General features: G+C 42.0%; 1 protein-coding gene across 2 annotated transcripts; it reads left to right on the top strand.

Moving 5' to 3' along the window:
• The first annotated feature begins 10,472 nt into the window (after window positions 1–10,472).
• Window positions 10,473–20,238, top strand: KARS1 (lysyl-tRNA synthetase 1). Of its 2 annotated transcripts, XM_075281982.1 has the most exons (15): window positions 10,473–10,562; window positions 13,084–13,256; window positions 13,658–13,784; window positions 13,871–14,033; window positions 15,874–15,967; window positions 16,633–16,819; window positions 17,211–17,336; window positions 17,417–17,536; window positions 17,609–17,771; window positions 18,293–18,466; window positions 18,577–18,662; window positions 18,855–18,940; window positions 19,045–19,171; window positions 19,823–19,966; window positions 20,044–20,238. In XM_075281982.1, exons 2-15 carry the CDS (start codon window positions 13,123–13,125, stop codon window positions 20,125–20,127), a joined length of 1,815 nt encoding a protein of 604 aa, XP_075138083.1. In that variant the 5' UTR covers window positions 10,473–10,562; window positions 13,084–13,122; the 3' UTR covers window positions 20,128–20,238. The 2 variants fall into 2 exon arrangements, with proteins under 2 accessions (XP_075138083.1, XP_075138084.1); XM_075281983.1 differs by lacking the exon at window positions 13,084–13,256 and having other exon boundaries at window positions 10,480–10,562.
• The last annotated feature ends 1,460 nt before the right edge of the window (window positions 20,239–21,698 follow it).

Here is a 21,698-nt window from a genome sequence, read left to right as displayed (position 1 = left end):
AATGATGCATGATAAATTTACTTTGCCGACCTGCCCATTTTCATGTCTGTATGTATTATGGCTTTGTCCATCTGCCCTGCTGCTAAATGATAAATTTTAGATTACTTATTAATAAACTTATTTATATTTTATATACTATTGTCTGTTGATTGCCTTTTGGCTTCAGGTTCATTGCTTGACCCTGGCGTTGCTATTTGAGTTTGAGGTATTTTCGTTGTCTACCAATTCTAATGTCTTAAATACAGTCCCTGTGTGTGCTGGGAAGTCTGTAGATCGGCTAGTTAAACAGTATTATGGTGGGAATTCACCCTAGGTATGGATTGGATCGTTCTGCCAGTTGATAAGAAGCATGAGTGGTGCACAGTTCCTGAATGTGGGAGAACATGACTGCAGGTAGTGCTGCTTCTCATATAGCTGTGTTCATGAAAAACTGAGAGATAGTGCCTGTACAGGGAGGAAACTGAAGAAAAATGCATTTCAAAGTAACACTGTTGTCAGGAATATTATTGCTTATGTACATGCATGATAGCTGTGTATGAGTGTTTCCACAGTTCCAGACATTCTCCTATCTGGGAAGTACAGGGTGGGGCAAAAGGTATGAACCGATTCTGACCGGCTAGCGCTCAGCCTGTGGTGTTTTTGGGAAGAGGGGCTGGGCCTCGTTGTGGGAGTGGGAGGGTCTAGTTGTCAGTAGCATCCATGCCTTGGATGGGAGAGCATCGTGGGTTTGCTGTGAGGACGTTTTTTCAAAATGGCCGTTCTGTTATCACCACACAGAGGGCCTTCCGACTACACTTCAATATCCCTGTTGGGGGTAATGCAATTAGACGTTGGGCTAGTACATTGGAAAAAACTGGTTCAACAGCAACTCCTTCGGCAATTGGAAGTCCCAGAACAGTAAGAACACCTCAAAATGTCATCCTGGTAAGAAATGCTATTGAAGTGTCTCCCAACAGGACGGGGCTACATCCCACACTGCTAGGATTTCAATGGCGAGATTGAGGCAAATGTTCCCCCAGCGCCTCGTCTCTGTGAGGGGTGACGTGGAGTGGCCTGCGCGCTCACCAGATTTCAGCATTTGTGACTTTTTCCTTTGGGGGTACCTAAAGGAAAAGGTTTTTAAAAATCGTCCACATACCCTGGAAGAACTTAAGGACAGAATCAGGGAGGAAGTTACGGCAATACCCATCCAAATGTGCAGAAGAGCTTTAGAAAACTTCAGAATTCGCCTTCAAGAGTGTATCGCTGCTGATGGCCGCCATCTTCCTGATATCATCTTTAAAACTTAATGTAAAAAAACTAGATTCTGAACTGAATTAAGCAATATAAACATAATTTCTGTACGTTGAGTTGTTTTTGTTTTATATCCCTTTAAACCCGATTCATACCTTTTGCCCCACCCTGTACTTTGAGCAATGTTCTTCTTGATCTTTCTGGTTAATATGTTTAATAAAAATTTAAGGGTACCTGAGTTTTCATGAAATGATGAAATATGTGCAGGATCTTGCTGGGCAGTCTGTTCTATGACTGTATCTGCTGCTAATAATCAGAATATGGCTGGAACACATTTTGCATTCCTGTCTCAGGCTCCGGGTTTGTACAATAAGGAGTAGTTTGACCTCCTTTCCCATTCATTGCTGATAATGATCTGCTATTCTACCAGGAAGAACTATAAAATTGTAAACAAATACTTGAGAAAAGCCCAAGTGACCATAATATCTAGGAAGCCCAAGTGATCAAACGTTCGGGAATAATGGACTGCAAATTTAGGGCAAACACATAAAAGCAAGCAGATAAAACACAAGAAAAATTATCACAATTAGCACAGTCAGTAAAGCTGCTGCTGTCTCTGAATAATATCTCATGTGTAGTGATACAAGCAGCTGGAAGTAGATACAAGTACATAGAAGACTTTTATTACATTGTGAAGTTAGGGTCACACTAGCGTTTGAGCCTCAGTACGAGAGTCCGTCCCCCATTCCGCTAAAAATGGGCAGAATCAAGTCTATGTTCGCAGGTTCCCATGTGGATAGGGTTTCGTTTTTCGGGTCCCGCTGTATGACTATAGTACTTTGACTAAAGCCCCCTTTAAAGGGATTCTATCATTAGAATCCCGTTTTTAATTCAGCCCACGTCGAAATAGCTTTAAGAAAAGCTATTCCTCTCTTACCTTTAGAATTCTTTTGTACCGCCGTTCGGTAGATATCCCGTATTTCGTCGTTATGCTAATGAGTCTCAAGACAGCACATTGGGCATTCCCCTGTGCTCAAACAGCAGTGGGGTGTCCCCTGTGCGACTTGAAAACTCTCCAGCGCCGCCTCCATCTTCTTCTCCACCTCTTCTCCCGTGTCACCGTCTTCATTAAAAAGTGCTGACTGCACATGTCTGTCGCCATTTTCCTGGAGCCAAACAGGAGTGATGCGGGAGAAGAGGCGAAGGTGGAGAAGAAGATGGATGAAGCACTGGAGAGTTTTCAAGCAGCACAGGGGACGCCCCCACCGCTGTTTGAGCACAGGGGAATGCCCAATGTGCTGTCTGGAGACTCATTAGCATACCAACGAAAACCGGGATCTCTGTCGAATGGCGATGTGGAGAAGAATTCTAAAGGTAGGGGAAGAATAACCTTTCTTAAAGCTATTCCAACGTGGGCTTAGTTAAAAACAGGATTCTAATGATAGAATGGGCATGGGCATGATATGTGGCAAACTAATAAAAAAAATTAGACCACCCTTTTAAGAATAGTTTTTGCATTATGAAACACGTAAGCTGGGAGTGGTACCTCGACTGTGGAAAACATCTTGCGTGGTACCAGTCCCAAAGAAACCCAACCTGATGGGCTACAATGACTACCGACCCGTAGCACTGACATCCCACCTGATGTAGTAGAGCATCCACCTTCTTCATAGAGCTCTCTCTCACCTAGAGAAACCCGGGAACACTGTGAGAATAATGTTCTTTGACTTCTCCAGTGGGTTCAACACCATTCAGCGAGGGCTACTGAGGGAAAAGCTGAACCTTGATGGTGTGGACCACCACCTGTCCAACTGGATACTAGACTACCTGACAAATCGCCCTCAGTATATGAGAGCCCAAGACGGTGTGTCTGACACTGTGATCTGTAGTACGGGGGCACCACAAGGTACAGTTCTTGCCCCATTTCTCTTCACACTGTACACTGCTGACTTTAGGCACAACTCATCCAGCTGTTACTTACAGAAGTACTCCGATGACTCTGCTATAGTAGGCCTTATCACTGATGGCGACGATAGGGAATACAGAGACTTAAACCGGGATTTTGTTGAATGGTGCCAGCGGAACCAGCTCAGGATTAATGCTGGGAAGACCAAGGAGATGGTGGTGGACTTAAGTAAATGGAGAGGTGCTCCGACCCCAGTGGAGATCCAAGGGACATGCATTGAGATCAGGACCTATAAGTATCTGGGCGTGCTCCTCAATAATAAACTAGACTGGGCTGATCACCTGGAGGCGCTGCACAGAAAGGGCCACAGCAGACTCTACCTGCTCAGGAGGCTGAGGGCCTTCGGAGTCCAGGGGAAACTTCTTGGGGCCTTCTTCAATTCTGTGGTTGCCTCAGCCATCTTTTTCGGTGTGGCCTGCTGGGGGAGCAGTATATCAACCAGGTACAGAAATAGACTTGACAGGCTGATCAGGAGGGCCAGCTCTGTCCTGGGGAGCCCCTTGGACCCAGTACAGGTGGTGGGTGACAGAAGGATACTGTCTGTGGTGACCTCCATGCGGGAGAACAAATCCCACCCCATGTATGAGACCTTGATGGCACTTGGCAGCACTGTAAGTGACCGTCTGCTTCACCCCAAGTGTGAGAAGGAGCGCTATCGCAGGTCCTTCCTTCCAACCGCGATCAGGCTGTATAATCTACATCAAGCCAAGCGAAGATCACTCCGCACAGAGAACTAATGATGATTATGACGATGACCATGAAGTCTTCCATCTTTCTCTTCCGTTCCTTAGCTGCTATGGACTCCTAGTATATCTTCCCTTCTCAGCATATGTGTGTCTACGTCTGTATTATATTACTGTGTATTATCCTGTACCTGTATTACTATGCTGCTGTAACATGCTGAAATTTCCCCACTGTGGGACTATTAAAGGATTATCTTATCTTATGTAAGAAACAAGTACATATTGATCACTGATCTTAAGTCTGTCAATGTTTAAACCATGTAGCACAATGTATGATGTAAATGGCTGTAATAATGGTCAGCTACTTACAGCATCCAGTAACCATCTCATAAGGCGCAGCACTTAAAGCAACACTCCTACAATACATTATATGCTCTGACCTGTTAGAGTGGTGAAGGTAATCTTACTAGTGGCTGTATTTGTTACGTTATAATGTATGTTTTATGTTATAGTTCACATTACATCACATTGAGCTCTGATTATATTCCATGGTAGCTGCTTACTCTCCTGTGACCCCCGTCTTAGCACTTAATGGGGGTTCTGGTGGAGAGGGCTATACATTTGGAATAAAGTTTAACCAGTGCAGGGAATTCACTGGTTACCTTTATTATTCCCTAAATAACCCCTTTAACTTTAAATACCAACTTCACTCCAATAGGAGGCAAAAGCTTAATGGTTACTAGACAAGACTTCCATCTCTCAGAGCGGGAAAACAACATAATGGTTACTGTCTCTCATAGTCTTAAAAAAATTGCACGTGCAGTTATTGGTTGAAGGAATTTTCCCCAAATCTACCCTCATATTCCTACTTATGTTGACCCTGTCTTCTGTCTAGTTAATGCACTTATAACATGGAGCTACTTTTACATTTTTTTTTCCATGGCAACTTTAAGTTCCCAAATCACTCCTGGCAGACACCACCAAAGCCTGAAAGATTAAGACTCTTTTCAGACTTCTGTTTGGTCTTTTCTATTGGGTTACCTTTGCTTCTTGACAGCCACGAATACAAGGCAGCAGGGTGTTATAGTAGATGTACTTTTACTGTGAAGCAGGTGGTTATACCCTGTTAGCTGTATATGTGGTGTTAACCTGCCATCTAGGGGTAAAATAGGGTAGCTGGAGAAAACAATGATAATGGTAATGATAATTTCTAATAAATAAAAATATTAAAACAGTTTTCTTTACTGGGAAAATTGATAACCTATCTTAAGTCATCAATGTCAGATCACTAGGAGTCCAACACCCGGGCCTTTCATTATCAGAGGTTTTCAGCAAGTAATACACAGAGAATGCTGCAGGAAGCACACAGTTCTGTTTTCTATGTAGTGATCAAGCCAGGTCACAGGAGATCTGATCCCATTTATTTGAATAGAAGCTAAGGTACAATGACTTGATTCATCCACTACACAGAGAACTGGAGCTATCTACTTCCTATGTCATTCTCTGGGTATCGACTGCTGAGAACAGCTGATCACTGATATGTAATATCGGTGACCTATCCTTAGGATGGTTCATCAAACCTATAAAGGTAAAGGTTAATTATTAGAGATGAGGGAACAGTGAAATATTCGATATTCGTTTCGAATAGCCCCTCAATATTCGACTATTCGAATGAATATCGAACCCCATTATAGTCTATGGGGAAAAAGCTTCGTTTCAGGGGAAACCACTCTTCGACTCAGGAGGGTCACCAAGTCCACTATCACACCTCAGCAAATGAGGACAACACCTCTGGAATGCAACTGGGACAGCAGGGGAAGCATGCCTGGGGGCATCTAGCATGGCCAAGTCCCTGTATTATGCCACTAATAATGCGGGAGCTGACTTTTTCCCATAGAAATGTATTGACCAGCGTTGATTGGCCGAATGCCATACAGTGTACAGCATTCGGCCAATCAACGCTGGTTCTGCCGGGGGCTCGTCTGTGAGGAGGCTGAGTCTAACATCGTCCACAGCAGTCTCCATTGTGGTCCGATCTCAGGTATAGCAGAGTTGACACAGCTCTGCTACATCTCAGGTGTAGCAGAGCTGTGTGCTCAACTCTGCTATACCTGACATGTAGCAGAGCTGGCTGTGCGCTGAACTCTGCTACAACTGAGATGCAGCAGAGCTGGCTGTACGCTGATCTCTGCTACACCTGAGATGCAGCAGAGCTGGCCGTACGCTGAGCTCTGCTACACCTGAGATGCAGCAGAGCTGGCTGTGCGCTGAACTCTGATACACCTGAGATGTAGCAGTGCTGTGCACTCAACGCTGCAACATCTGAGATGTAGCAGCACTGTGTCAACTCTGCTATACCTGAGATATAGCAGTGTAGCAGTCTCATATGAACCGAATCTGAAATCCACTCTTCGTATAAAGTGGAGGTCATCTGATTTAGCCAGCCAATTACTTTTTCCGATTTTCTTTCGGTGCCTACATTGTCGTAGTTCCTGTCCCACCTCCCCTGCACAGTTATCGGTGCAAAAAAAGCGACAGGGAAGGTGGGAGGGGATACAAATTTTTAGTGCGTTTGCCACGTGGTATTCCATCGAATACCTATTCGATCGAACGCCGTTCGCTCATCTCTATTAATTATACCATTTCTTTGTAAATCCTGTGCAATATACTGTAAATGCACTACATTAATTAAGTTACAACACACAATAAACTGGAATAAAATATGTATACTTTTTTTAATCAGTGTTATACACTCACCGGCCACTTTATTAGGTACACCTGTCCAACTGCTCGTTAACACTTAATTTCTAATCAGCCAATCACATGGTGGCAACTCAGTGCATTTAGGCATGTAGACATGGTCAAGACTATCTCCTGCAGTTCAAACCGAGCATCAGTATGGGGAAGAAAGGTGATTTGAGTGCCTTTGAACGTGGCATGGTTGTTGGTGCCAGAAGGGCTGGTCTGAGTATTTCAGAAACTGCTGATCTACTGAGATTTTCACGCACAACCATCTCTAGGGTTTACAGAGAATGGTCCGAAAAAGAAAAAACATCCAGTGAGCGGCAGTTCTGTGGGCGGAAATGCGTTGTTGATGCCAGAGGTCAGAGGAGAATGGCCAGACTGGTTCGAGCTGATAGAAAGGCAACAGTGACTCAAATAGCCACCCGTTACAACCAAGGTAGCCAGAAGAGCATCTCTGAACGCACAGTACGTCGAACTTTGAGGCAGATGGGCTACAGCAGCAGAAGACCACACCGGGTGCCACTCCTTTCAGCTAAGAACAGGAAACTGAGGCTACAATTTGCACAAGCTCATCAAAATTGGACAATTGAAGATTGGAAAAACGTTGCCTGGTCTGATGAGTCTCGATTTCTGCTGCGACATTCGGATGGTAGGGTCAGAATTTGGCGTCAACAACATGAAAGCATGGATCCATCCTGCCTTGTATCAACGGTTCAGGCTGGTGGTGGTGGTGTCATGGTGTGGGGAATATTTTCTTGGCACTCTTTGGTCCTCTTGGTACCAATTGAGCATCGTTGCAACGCCAAAGCCTACCTGAGTATTGTTGCTGACCATGTCCATCCCTTTATGACCACAATGTACCCAACATCTGATGGCTACTTTCAGCAGGATAATGCGCCATGTCATAAAGCTGGAATCATCTCAGACTGGTTTCTTGAACATGACAATGAGTTCACTGTACTCCAATGGCCTCCACAGTCACCAGATCTCAATCCAATAGAGCATCTTTGGGATGTGGTGGAACGGGAGATTCGCATCATGGATGTGCAGCCGACAAATCTGCGGCAACTGTGTGATGCCATCATGTCAATATGGACCAAAATCTCTGAGGAATGCTTCCAGCACCTTGTTGAATCTATGCCACGAAGAATTGAGGCAGTTCTCAAGGCAAAAGGGGGTCCAACCCGTTACTAGCATGGTGTACCTAATAAAGTGGCCGGTGAGTGTATATATATATATGTTTGACATGGATAAAAAGACATCTGGCAAATATATGCTCCAAGGTAAGTGTATGCTTCTACTCTGCTTTAGGATTCTGCTGCAGGAAGTAGAGGGCAAAAAATGAAGAGAAATCAGATGTGAATGTCCACCTCAAATTCGTCTCCATTTTCTGAAGTATGAATGGGCCTTATCAGTTACGAGAATTAGCACGATCAGCAAGTTGTGTATCCACTAGGTTCCCAAAATCTTTTGACTTTAAGCTGCTTCTTAGAGCGTTATCTAAGTTCCTGGTTTTTACTCTTTACTAGAGATGGTGAACCACTTTGTAACCAGCCGGGTTCATTCCTTTAGTTGTTAATAGGGGACATGCAAATGCATGTACGATCCATCCCACTACACATAGTTTTGAAAAAGCAGTAGGAATTCAAACAATAGTTAGAGAACTAGGAAAACTTATGGAAGGGGAGGAAACCCTAACTTTGCTCAAGTTACAGACCCTTATTGTTGATTAATCTAGATGCTAAGCTATTTGCTAAATTGCGGGCCAACAGACTGGGGTGCCTCATAGGAGACCTGATTCACCCGGATCAAATGGGGTTTGTTCCCTCCCAAAAAGTTTAATATACCGTATCCTTTCCACTAGGACTAAGCCAACATTTTCTGTGTCACTCTTCTGAAGGAGACCCCTTGCTGTTTAGGGACATGCTGGCTATAATGGGACTTAAACCATATCTGAAACAGGTCCCAGAGAGTGAGTGATCCATAAAGGTGCAATGGGAATATACCCAACTTGCTCACTAGTATAGATAATTCCGCAGACACATGAATCTCCACCGTGATTTAACCATCTTTGAGGGTCTCTGTGTTTACTCAGAACATGATAATTGTTATTTATGACATTGTTCTCACCTCTAAATCTACTTCTTCATGTACTTATGTGGGAGTCTGAAAAAAGGATCTTGGGTTCTGTCTATCGCCTGGTGATTGGGACAAGCATTATATCAAGTCTGCCTACAATATAGAACCTTAGATAAAGTACCCCACATACTAGTAGCTATAGGTCCTGTGTAAGAAAATTAAATGAAAGCAGGTGGTAGCCGTTAATAAGATATTAGGGCTAGTTCAAACATAGTTTTTTGGACCGGAATTTGACACAAAGGCCACCTCAGATTCTGGTCAAAAAAATGGCTAGCCGTGACTGGATGCTGGTGCAGTGCATCAGCATCCAGTCAAGGCATTCCGCTCCGGATTAGGCCCAAATGAATGGGTCTAGTCGGGAGGGAGGTGTCGTAAGGTGGACATCCGCCTGAAGAAAGGGTATATCGCTTCTTTTTTCCATGAGCGGGAACAAACCGCTCGCGGAAAAAGGAAATGACCGGCTCCCATTGATTTCAATGGGAGGCAGTTTTCTGAGCTGGATTCTGACGCGGATTCCGCATCAAAATCCGGCCCAAATAACCCGGTGTGAACTAGCCCTTACACCGTCAACACCCCATTCACTTTAGAGAAGGGCTCTGCGTATTGTGATATCTGTTGCCAGGCAAGGATGTACAAGGATACTTATGATGTTATCTGCAATAGTCCCGAGCTATTTGTCCCTTGATATTATGGTGGGAAATAGCACAATTATTGGTAATTTTATCTTTATATGGGCTATGAATTTTTTGTATTTATTTAATTAAAACTTGTTTTCTTATTATCATATATTCCTTTCCCATTTTTCAGTGAGTAATCTCACATATCAAAACCAAAAATTAATAAAAACTGATGAAAAAGTCATATTTAGGGTGTATTCACACGGAGGAAAATGGTGTGGAATTTTCCACATGGAAAAAAAGCCTCCCATTGATTTCAATGGGTTCTGTTAGCTTTTTTTTCTGCTAGTGGAAAATTTCACTAGTGGAAAAAAAAAGCTAACAGAACCCACTGAAATCAATGGGAGGCTTTATTTTCAGCGTGGAAAATTCCACACCATTTTCCTCCATGTGAATGAACCCTTACCCTCAAAATAAGGTCTTGTAAAGCTACATTGAAATAAAATATAGAAAGTTCTGAAATCTGGAAAGCAGAGAGGCATAAATCGTGCGAAATTGCTAAAGGGTTAAAACATATATAAGGCATCGCAGTGATAAACCTGTAATATTTACTTGAGCCATAAATTCAAAATCTGTAATAAAAAAAAATTACATTTTTAGGAGGGTTTGGCCATTTTAATGTGACTGTTACGAGGTTAAACGGATGATCAAAAAGGGGTGACATGAAGTCGCAGCCTAAGCCTGAGGGGGGGTCATCTTTTTGCAGGACCAGGTGCGGTTTTTATGGTTTTTACCATTTTAAGGCGTGTATGAAGATTACGTTATATTTTAACAGGCAAAAAAACATTCCTTTATGACACATGAAAGGAAGAAGCAACTTATCAGTCACATCTACATAGCACAGTGCATGATGTAAGCCTCTGTAATGGTCATTGCTGGGTGAGTACAGGCTGCACAGACAGCTAGCAGTACCCACCACATAAGGTATATGACATACAACGAGCCAATCTAAGGCTGCCACGTCACCGAACTCCACCCCTTCGAAAGACCCGTCGGCGGAAGTAGTGTTAGCGGCTCCCCTCCTGCGTTACCGGAAGTACCTTCTTTCTACCGGCCTGAGAACATGGCGGACGTTCAGGCAGCAGCTCCTGCGGACTGTGAGGCGAAACTGAGCAAAAAGTGAGCACTGGGCGCTACTTAGAGGGCTGCGTGCTGTATACGAGGTCCAGCCATTATACAGAGTCATTCGCAGCGCTTTCCTGACGAGCATGTGTGGTGTGCTTAGCTTCCATGCCTGAGGTGCACAGTGTGGGATTCTGGGAACTGTAGTTCTGTAGGGTTGACAGGAGACAGGGTATAACGAGAAGAGTTCTGGAGGAGACTACAAGTCCCGAGGACGAAGCTTTAGCTGATGTAACTGCTGGATGGGCTCTTTGCTTTCAGTTTCTGGGAATAAGGGCTTGTGCTGGGGCTTTAGTGGTGCAGGTTTTATTGCATTGAATGTAAAACCTGACAGTTTTGGTCCATTCATTTGTCTGAGCTCATCCTATGGGTGTCACATTTTAGTTATGAAGTCATGACAAGGCTACTACTTCTCTGAAAGGAAGTAAAAGAGATTAGTAAAGTATGTTACAAAATTGTTCACCAAATACCTTGCCAAACAATAATAAAGGGAAAAAAAAACAGTGGGATAGACAGACATAGCGGAGTATTGCATTGGCTGTTCATCGGGCACATCGATTATGGTGGTTTTGCCACTGATGCTGTAAAAAATAGTTCCTACATTCTGAACACAAGTGGCGCTTTTATTCCGCCTTTGTTATGAAAGGGATGCTTGGAGCTCATGTTGAGAATGGGATCATCAGAGCTGTCAGGTCTGTTACATTTACACCAGTTTTCTGTCTTAGAGGCGGGGGCCCATCGTTGGGTAAACGTAGCGGAAAAGAACACTTTACAGTCACTGTGTAGTGCATGGGATTGTAGCGAATCCCATCCCTACAATGTGGTAAAATACGTGCAGCTGGGATGCTACAATAGCCAAAACCGCCATGGTTTTGGAAATCGCAGCCTGTCAATTATATCTACGGGAACGCTGGCCGCTTTCCTATACGTATAATTGAAACAGAAGGTCCCCAGAACTTTATGTGAAAAGTTGTATTTATAGGACTCCTCCTTTAATACCAGCCGTTTTTTTTTTCCTTCTGTGCAGAATAGATCATGTGATTTCTTGTAGACTGTGACTCTCTAGATAAAAAATGCAGAAGCTCAGTAGAAGTTTATTTTCACTTTTGCTTAACATCTAACTGTATACTGATAAATGTATAATGTTAATCTGGAAGTCTGTGTTGCCAAATGACAACATATATTTCAGCTAGCCTCAGGCATTTGTTTGATTGACACGGGTTTGATCCCCAGGACAACTGATGAAACCTATGCAGTGGTCCTGGGCATGTTTCCCTTGATCCCCTTAATGTTTACACCTACATAGTAAACTATTCCTACATTTGGCTAAGCCCCATACAAGCTACTGTAAATCTGTAGGTACTAGTATGGTCTAACCGTTTATCTTCATAACTTCCATGGAGAGAGATGGGTTGGAGACCCCTGCCATGCTGTACATGGCCTATTTAGTGGAACTATCATGCAACTAGGCTGAAATATCATATTTTGCACCTTCAAGCAGGGTTGTGGAGTTGGAGTCGGGGCTGATTTATGGTGGAGTCTGATAAGACTCTGCTTCACAATAAGATGATTAATTGTTTTAATTATGCAATTATTAGAATTTTATTTTTATCTACGGTAAATAGTTTGTTGCATATTTACTTTCATAGTAATTCAGTCACTACAATTTAAATGAGTTAAGAGGAATTTTACGGCTTCTGGCTGTCCGTAGCTGTCAACTATTTATGAAGAGTGGGCTACATATTGTAGGGTCTGTGCTTGGTATTGCAGCTCAGTTCCATTCATTTGAATGGGACTGGGCTGAAGCTGTACCATGTGACTAAATAACGTAATTAGCCCCCCTCCCTCCTGTAATCCTACCCCTGTGTCCAGTTATAAATATGCAGCCTCTAGAAGATGTTTTTAGTTATATCTGAAGAAGAAGCTCAGAGGAAGCTTCGAAACGTTATATTCTGTCATCATTATGAGTTAGCCATTAAAAAAGGTATCACCTACTGAAGACTTGCAAAGTTTTTTTGTTTTTTTATATTTTATAACCACTGGCTAACACGGTACCAAAACAAACATTTTCTTAGTACAGGGAAGGCAGTGACCTTGTGAAACAGCTGGTCAGCGGGGTTGCCAGGTTTCATACCACCACCGATCTCATGTAGATGACCTGTCCTAAGCAGTCCTATAGAATCGGTGGTCTGTATTTTTTCACAGCCCGACTTTGACCACTACTTGTTCATAAATGGCTGACAGGTAGGATCAGACAGAAGTGGTAAAGATCTAATTCATTAAAAAGCCAGTGGTTGAATTCATATGGAACAAACTATATGTCTAATTATGTTAGTAACTTCATAATATAATGTAGCTAAAAATACATTTTATTTTAAAGCCGGAGTCTGTTACCTTTGGTATGCTGGATTCTGATGACAGACTCCCTTCATTGACATATAATGGTGATGCGTGAAGCTGGTGTTGTATGTTGATGCATTGTTCATCTATAATGTGTTCCACCTTGTCTTTTTAATAGGTGGTAATACAACTTGGGGGTTAGGAGTTATGTGCTGTCATGGCACAAGCTCTCGTCAGGCTGTTTAGGAGCCCGTTTTGGGCACCAAGAGCACTTAAAGAGAATATCCTTGGAAAACACCTCTCTACTTTCTCTCCTCTCTACAAGGACCAGGCACTTCATGGGAAAAAAAGGTTGGTGCCTCCTGTTTCTATGTGCCCCACCAACTTTTTTCTTCATGAATCTCCTGCCTAGTAGCTGCAGTCAATTCCTTATAATGCCATTCTGCTGCCGTACCAGACGTTTTATATGGGTAGTTACTTAATAGTAGGATCCAACCTACATCTTTCCCTAGTATATTACATTCTAGTTATTTTTGGGAAGGACGCAGGGATCATAAAAAGCTCTGCATGAGGGGAGTTTTCCCCTGCATTGAATGGAATGCTACTATGCTGTTTTGGCAATTCTGTGATATATGGCCTCAGCTCAAATCAGAGTATCGGTTTAGTATTCAATAGGATTGATATGATCTTACTTCTCTATAGAACCATGTAAAACCATTTATTTCTTTGTCTGCTTCGTATGTAATTTTCAGTGAGCTAAAACGGCGAATGAAAGCTGAAAAAAAGGCGGCTGAGAAAGAAGCAAAACAAAAAGATCAGAATGAGAAAGTGCAGAAACCTGAAGCAGAGTTGGTGGATGAGGAGAGCCTTGACCCCAATGTAAGTTCCTGATCTGAAAAGACAAAATTATTATCTAGGCTAGTGGTCTCCCAGCATTTCCCTCTAATGTTTTTTCTCTCTACCAGCAATATTTCAAAATCAGAAGCCAAGCTATCCAGCAGCTGAAAGGCACCAAGGATGATCCTTATCCACACAAGTTCCAGGTTCAGATGTCTCTCACTGAATTCATCCAAAAGTACAATGACCTGCAGGTTGGTGAACATTTGGAGGAAGTAGTCACTGTAGCTGGTGAGTTAACTGATTTTATTCCGTTGTATTTATTTGCATATTTTAAAGGGGTTTTTAAAAACCTTTTATTGGCTATAGTTAAAAGTCTACACCCAGTGATCATTCCAAAATAGATAAAGTGAATAAAGTGACTAAAAACAAATGACTGATACTATTTTATGGTTGGTACTATCACCATGTATTGCTAGGTGGTACCGTCCATATCTTTCTGTGTCACTCCCTTCCAATATATTGTTTGTTAGGGGAGTTTTAATGAACGGCATAACAACAGATGGCTTCCCAGCAAAACTTGAGGAAGCCAACTATCATGTTAATTTATCGCTGCAGTAATAGGCAGGGCACCAGAGTATAGAAATTACTATACAGCTGAGTACATAGTGTGGTTACTTGGGGGAGTCATAAGATTAGCTATAGGTTGACCTGACTTATTATCTAACCCTAGTCTCCACTACTCACTATATACAATTGTATATACATATATACCTGCCTATTTACAATAAGAATCATTATTTAGTTGCTAGATAAGAGTTTTGCTGGGAAGCCATCTGTTGTTATGCCGTTCATTAAAACTCCCCTAACAAACAATATATTGGAAGGGAGTGACACAGAAAGATACGGACGGTACCACCTAGCAATACATGGTGATTGTACCAACCATAAAATAGTATCAGTCATTTGTTTTTAGTCACTTTATTCACTTTATCTATTTTGGAATGATCACTGGGTGTAGACTTTTAACTATAGCCAATAAAATTTAGGTTTTATTTTATTTTATTTTATTATTTTTTTTGTGTGTCTAAAATGGAGTACCCTTGTGTGATTAGATGTTGAAATAGGACTCTAAACCCTGTGTATATACAGGTTTTAAAACCCCCAACTTATTTTTTCCGTACTAATGAACAATGCACACAACAGCCAAGCAATTGCAGTGCCGTTCCTATTATGTGAATAGTAGTGATACTGCTCTTGCTTCCTGTCCGCTAGACCTCCAGCACCCAGGGTCTGATAGAACAGCTGATCTATACCAGGTACAGGTGTTGGACCCCAAGAGATCACAAACTGTGGATAGGTCAGCAGTATGAAAAATTACTCTGGGCCCAGAAAACCCAAGGTAGTCAAGATGATCCCTGCAGTTCACTGTTTTAGAGCAGTTTAATATCTAACAAATTGTTTCAGCATGGGGTCTTGTGGAACTAATTAATTAAATTGTATATAATTTTTATTGTGGAATAGATGTTTGTATATGTGGTGTTGTATTTGCAAGTTAATGGGGGAGATCTATGAAGACTGGCATTTTCACTGCTGGTTCTTATAGCCCCTGAGCTGGCAGAGGCACATACTGAGGCATATACTGTGCCAATACATCCACATGAGCTGGCGTGGATTTCCGCATAATTTATGCCAGATTTGTGCTGCAAATAATGACTGTCCAGGGCTCCATTTTTTAAAAGTGGCGATGGTGGCACAAAAAAGTTGCAAAAGTTGAAAACTAACATACAAGATATAGTAAATATTCCCCAATGTATTGAGAATATTTTATTGGAGATGTTACATGTAATTTCCCGTTAGCTATTACTATTTATTTATTTTTGCTTATATTCCACAGCACTTTGACATTGTAGGCACATAAAGGGCACACAATCTAAATTTCCTATCCTGTCTTTGGAGTGTGGGATGAAATCCATGCCAACACTGGGTGGACATACAAACTCCTTGCAGATGTTGTCCTTTATCGTTATTTCATTAAACACTTATATAAAATTTCTACATTTGAATTTTCAACTTTTTTTTTTTTTTTTTTACATAAACAACATAACCTGACTTTCCATTCTTATTTTAGGCAGAATCCATGCCAAACGTATCTCTGGGGCTAAGCTGATCTTTTATGACCTCCGTGGGGAGGGCATGAAGCTGCAAGTTATGGCCAACTCTAAGTAAGCCCTAAATTTTACTGCCTTTATCTGCATGTTGAATGTATTACCTTAAAGGAGATATACCATATTAAATGTATGCCATATCCTGTGGATAAGATATAAGTGATGAACTCTGTGAAATAATTGTGAAAAGACAAGATTCTCAGCTTTAGGGTGCATTCACACTGAGTAAACGCTAGCTTATTCTGAACGTAAAACACGTTCAGAATAAGCGGCGTCTAAAGCAGCTCCATTCATTTCTATGGGAGCGGGGATACGAGCGCTCCCCATAGAAATGAATGGGCTGCTTCTTTCACTCCGTGCAGTCCCATTGAAGTGAATGGGGAGTGCCGGCGTGTACGCTCCGGCATGAGCAGAGCTTGCCGTATACGCCGGCACTCCCCATTCACTTCAATGGGACTGCACGGAGTGAAAGAAGCAGCCCATTCATTTCTATGGGGAGCGCTCGTATCCCCGCTCCCATAGAAAGGAATGGAGCTGCTTTAGACGCCGCTTATTCTGAACGTGTTTTACGTTCAGAATAAGCTAGCGTTTACTCAGTGTGAATTCACCCTTACTGTGAAACACACTGAAGATATGGGAGCTGAATATTTTAGCACAGAAAGGAGCCAAAGTCTGTGAAATGTAAAATTAAACTTGACCTTTTTTTTGGTCTTTACTTATAGATTTTACAAATCAGAGGAAGAGTTCTTTGCAATAAACAACAAATTACGACGTGGAGACATTATTGGAGTGAAAGGAAATCCTGGCAAAACTAAAAAGGGAGAACTGAGCATTATACCTCAGGAAATGACCCTTCTGTCTCCTTGTCTACATATGTTACCTCATCTGCACTTTGGCTTGAAAGACAAAGTAAGTGTAGCACATAAGGGGATTAGGTACTGGAGCAACCCCTCATCTTGTTGCTCTCCTAGCTTTCCTAGACCCTCATTAGTTTTTTAACAATATAGAAGACTGGGATGCATCATTGCATAAGTGCACAGATTTTCTATTTAGGTGTCTAGGAAAACTGAATCATGACTCCAGGAGTAATGGTTCTGGCCATACTTTTTATCCTCCTTCTCAGTCCAAGTGACTGATGTAGTGACGAAAAAAGGGAATCGAACACATTGCCAGAAGAGGGCGATCCAGTTGACGTGGGATCATTTTTAATGCATCTGGTTGCAGAATGCTTGTTTGGCTTTTTTTGACTTACTGAGCTTTTGTCCGTAATCTTCATTTGTTTTCCTTCTGTATATTACAGGAGACCCGATTCCGCCAGCGTTATCTTGACCTCATTCTCAATGACTATGTCCGGCAGAAATTTATAGTCAGAGCAAAAATTATTACTTACCTCCGCCGATTTTTGGACGATTTAGGATTCCTTGAGGTAATAAATATTTTGATATCTCTGTAAAGATTGTTCATCAGAGAATATGATGTGATGTTAGTTAATTCATATATTGCCAGATTGAGACTCCGATGATGAATATTATTCCTGGAGGTGCTGTAGCCAAACCGTTCATCACTCATCACAATGAGCTGGATATGGACCTGTATATGAGAATTGCCCCTGAGCTGTATCACAAGGTAATGGTCAGATACTTTCCCTATGGCTGGTAAAAACACTGTGAATTGTAGCTAAATGGAGTATTTATTTAGATGCTGGTCGTTGGAGGCATTGACCGCGTCTATGAGGTTGGCAGACAGTTCAGAAATGAAGGAATCGACTTGACTCATAATCCTGAATTTACAACCTGTGAATTTTACATGGCTTATGCTGACTATCATGACCTTATGGAGATCACAGAGAAGCTGTTATCAGGTATGTAATAGACACTATATTAAGTAGAGCATCAAAGGTCACAACAGTTTCATACCTTTTGCACTTGATGTGGAATTCCTGAACTATTCACAGTATTTGGGATAGGACTTTTAGACCCTTAAACACTTTGGTTCTGATCTCTCGGTCCCCTCTGATTGGGGTCTTGGGATACATGGGTAATCTCACCTTTACATAACACCAGAAATTAACCAAGAACTAAGAAAATTCTTCATCAGGCTTGAAAGTTATTGGCTGTGTTCCACTCCACCTAAATGTAGAGAAGTTATTAAACATATGATGCTAGGTCCACAGTTGCTTTGCACCTGTGTTGTTCAAATTAGCAGTTTAGTGGCAGATCGGAAAAATCTTCATATCTTAGTAATGGGAGAGAAGTGTTTGACCACTTATGACTGCAGGTCTAGTGCTAATTTGACTGCAAATATCACCTATTTGTATACCGGTATTTTTTTTTTCTGTTAAAGATGAATATTAATGTTTTCTTTTTACATTGTAACCTTCAGGTATGGTTAAACACATCACTGGTAGTTATAAAGTGACATACCACCCAGAGGGTCCAGAAGGACCAGCGCAAGAAATAGACTTCACTCCACCATTCAGAAGAATTAGTATGGTACATGAACTGGAAAAAGTCTTGGGAAAGAAGCTCCCACCAACAGACCAATTTGACAGTGAAGGTATGAATAATGGGGGGCATGTATGAAGCTTCCTGTTTTATCTAAAGATCAAGCACAGTCTTTGTTGAATTCCTGAATGTCATTTATTTGTATTTCTACTTCTAAATCAGAAACCCGCAAGTTCCTAGATGACATTTGTCTAGCAAAAGATGTTGAGTGTCCGCCTCCTAGAACCACGGCAAGGCTCCTAGATAAGGTATTAAATAAATCATAGATGTTAGCCCGCACCATTGCATGAACAAAGGGGCAGGAATGCTCTAGCGAGTACCTCCTCCTCCATCTATTTCTGCAAACAAGGATGATCCTGTGAGTCGTTTGGCTTTAAGACACTTGGCATTTAGTGGCGATTATTTGTATAATGGTGCCCTTTATTTATGTTTGTTGTCAGCTTGTTGGTGATTTTCTGGAAGTAACTTGCATTAACCCTACTTTCATCTGTGACCATCCGCAAATTATGAGCCCACTTGCTAAATGGTAAGTCCTGCCCTATTATACTCTGTCTCCTGACAGCAGCTGTTGGGTACAATTTTATGTATATTTTGAAATTTAACATTCTTCTAACCTTTTGTTTTAAAAAGGCATCGATCCGAGAAGGGACTGACAGAAAGATTTGAGCTGTTTGTCATGAAGAAAGAGATTTGCAATGCATATACTGAATTGAATGACCCAGTCAAGCAGAAGGAGCTTTTTGAAGACCAAGCCAAGGTTAGTTATATGTGAATTCCAAATTTTTGGACTCCAGTTAGTCTCTACACTTATTCTTGTATTGCTGCTGTCAGTGTAACATAACTGAACACTACTGCCTTTTAAAGGGTTATTCCCTTGTTATACAGTGATGGCACAATGCTATTATATGCCATTACTTTGATTGGCATGGGTTTGATCTTTGACACTCCACCAATCCTGACAATGAAGGGACCCCAGCGTTAATATACTGTATCATGGTCCAATTTATTTGAATGTAGACACATTGCAATGCCAGGTGACAGAGCGCCATTGTGCAGATAACATTTAGGGTTGGAATTGTTCCAGAGGCCTGACCTTCACCATTCATAAAGTTATGACCTATGCTCACATCATGCCATATTTTTATAAGATGGCAAAATCCCTTTAAGAATATATGTAAGATATATCAATTTGGGAGCAGAAATGTCTGTCATATTGATTCTCTCGGCTTTCCTAGAAAATATATAACTAGCAATCTGTTTCCACAGGCATTGTGTCTGATAAGTGCAGGTTCTGTCACCTACTGGGTGCGACTGATGGCAGACTACTGCAAATAACTGATGGTCTGAACGTATGGCCCCAGTCTGAACACAATGCAGAATTGTTCATGTGATCTGTTCATTTTTCTAGGCTAAAGCAGCTGGTGATGATGAAGCAATGTTCATTGATGAAAACTTCTGTACTGCGCTGGAATATGGCCTGCCGCCTACTGCTGGCTGGGGCATGGGCATTGATAGACTGACAATGTTTCTAACAGACTCCAACAATATAAAGGTATGGGCAAGTCAAATTGGTTATACCATATAGCAAGGTAACTTTGGGTCTAACACCAGCCTTTCCATTTCTTTTAGGAGGTGCTTCTATTTCCAGCCATGAAGCCAGAAGATAACAAGAGAGAATCTGCGCCAAGTCAGGGGTCTGGGACATCTGTGTAACTTTTGGGAATTGTCTGCTTTTAAGATGTTATGTACCTGTGTGAGGATCTGTCCACATCATGTCTCGGCTCTAAGCTGCTTTATACTGAAAAAATAAATTATATAAAGTTGTTTTGGGGTGTAGTGTGAATATATATGTTGGTAGCTATGTCAGAATAGCGCAATTACTGTCCTGAGAGAGGTAGTGATTGTACTAGATATTAGATATATAGTAGTATGTATGTAGAGGAGAAGTAAGCAGTGTGGTAAATTAGAACCTTTACTGTGGTCACCAAAAGAAATGCCTTAAAGATAGATGGTAGATTGTATTATTCTTTAGAGCACGGAGACCAGTGCACAAGGAATTTAGAAAGAGGATTAAGGAAGATGGAATCTTCAGGAAATTGAAGTGGCGCTGTACATCCTCCATTTTTTTTTCTTTAGTTGGAAGCACCTTTCATTCAGTACTCGGGGTACATGCCTTGCTTGCACCTCGCTGGCTATGCCACTACCGCCCAAGTGTGGCCCAGAGACTGATGGATACCGCATCTATATGCATGTTGACTAGTCAGAAATAGAGATCAAATGCCCAGGGAGGCTGAGCTTGCTTGAGAATGGAGGGAGATTGAATCCTTTCCAAAACTGTGAGCAATGTCTTCTGGATTGACCTATTAGTAAACATCCAACTGGCTATGTAAGAGAGATTCACCACAATGCCCAATGTGATTGGTGTATAAACATTAGAGAGAGAACCACACTAAGAGCAAGGTGTGCACTGCGGCGTTTACGAGCGCTCCCATTGAAGTGAATGGGAAGTGTTCGGCAGTCTGCCGTAACGCCGGCGTGTACAGCTGTGATACACGCTCGGCGTTACTCCGTGTGAATGCCGCCTTACAATGGTATCATGCCATTGTGGAAATCTTATGTGTCTGCTGCAGCCCTTGAAGATTACTGGGGTGCTGTGGATTTATTCTTTTGTAAAAGTCCTAAACAAGCACCACCCTTTATGTGATGGCACCTTATATTTGTGGTTTTTCACAGACACAGGCAGGCATACTTACAGAAAGGGGTGCACACAAGCACAGACACACATTCATAGACAAACAAGCACAGACAGACAAAATCTCACACACCCATATCGATAGACACATACACAGAATCTGCCGTAGATGGGTTCACAAATAGACACAGAGCCATGCTCCTACCTCCGTTTTTTGCATATTCTAACTCGGTTAATAAATGCTATGACTTAGCAGTTTTTCTTTTTGTGTTTTGAAGGATAAATAAGCTTTCTTGGTGGAGTCGTTTTCATGTAGACAGGGGTGTCTTGTATATAAATGTTTAACTGACAGTCATCTTCCTAGATGGTATCGGGTTGGGGCATGGCTGGTTGCTGAAGAGAGTGGTTGTATAATTTTGCTCTCTATCAGCCTCCTTTATAACTTGCTTAACCCCTTCCTGACATCCGCCATACTAGTACGATGGACTCCAGGTGTTTAACTATGGCGGCCTCCTGGAAGTCGGGCAGCCGCCATAGCTGCCGGGTGTCTACTGGTTTACACAGTAGACACCCATCGCTAATGCATCCGGTC

The sequence above is a fragment of the Leptodactylus fuscus genome, chromosome 7, assembly GCF_031893055.1.
Source record: "Leptodactylus fuscus isolate aLepFus1 chromosome 7, aLepFus1.hap2, whole genome shotgun sequence".
Lineage (NCBI taxonomy): Eukaryota > Metazoa > Chordata > Amphibia > Anura > Leptodactylidae > Leptodactylus > Leptodactylus fuscus.
This window is presented reverse-complemented; position numbering and strand designations above follow the sequence as displayed.

Bases quoted from the DNA above. Each gene is read 5' to 3' on its own strand.
- KARS1 (XM_075281982.1), top strand. From the start codon at position 13,123: ATGGCACAAGCTCTCGTCAGGCTGTTTAGGAGCCCGTTTTGGGCACCA. The intron at 17,772-18,292 runs GTATGTAATAGA...TGTAACCTTCAG, and splicing joins CACAGAGAAGCTGTTATCAG to GTATGGTTAAACACATCACT. The intron at 19,967-20,043 runs GTATGGGCAAGT...CATTTCTTTTAG, and splicing joins CAGACTCCAACAATATAAAG to GAGGTGCTTCTATTTCCAGC.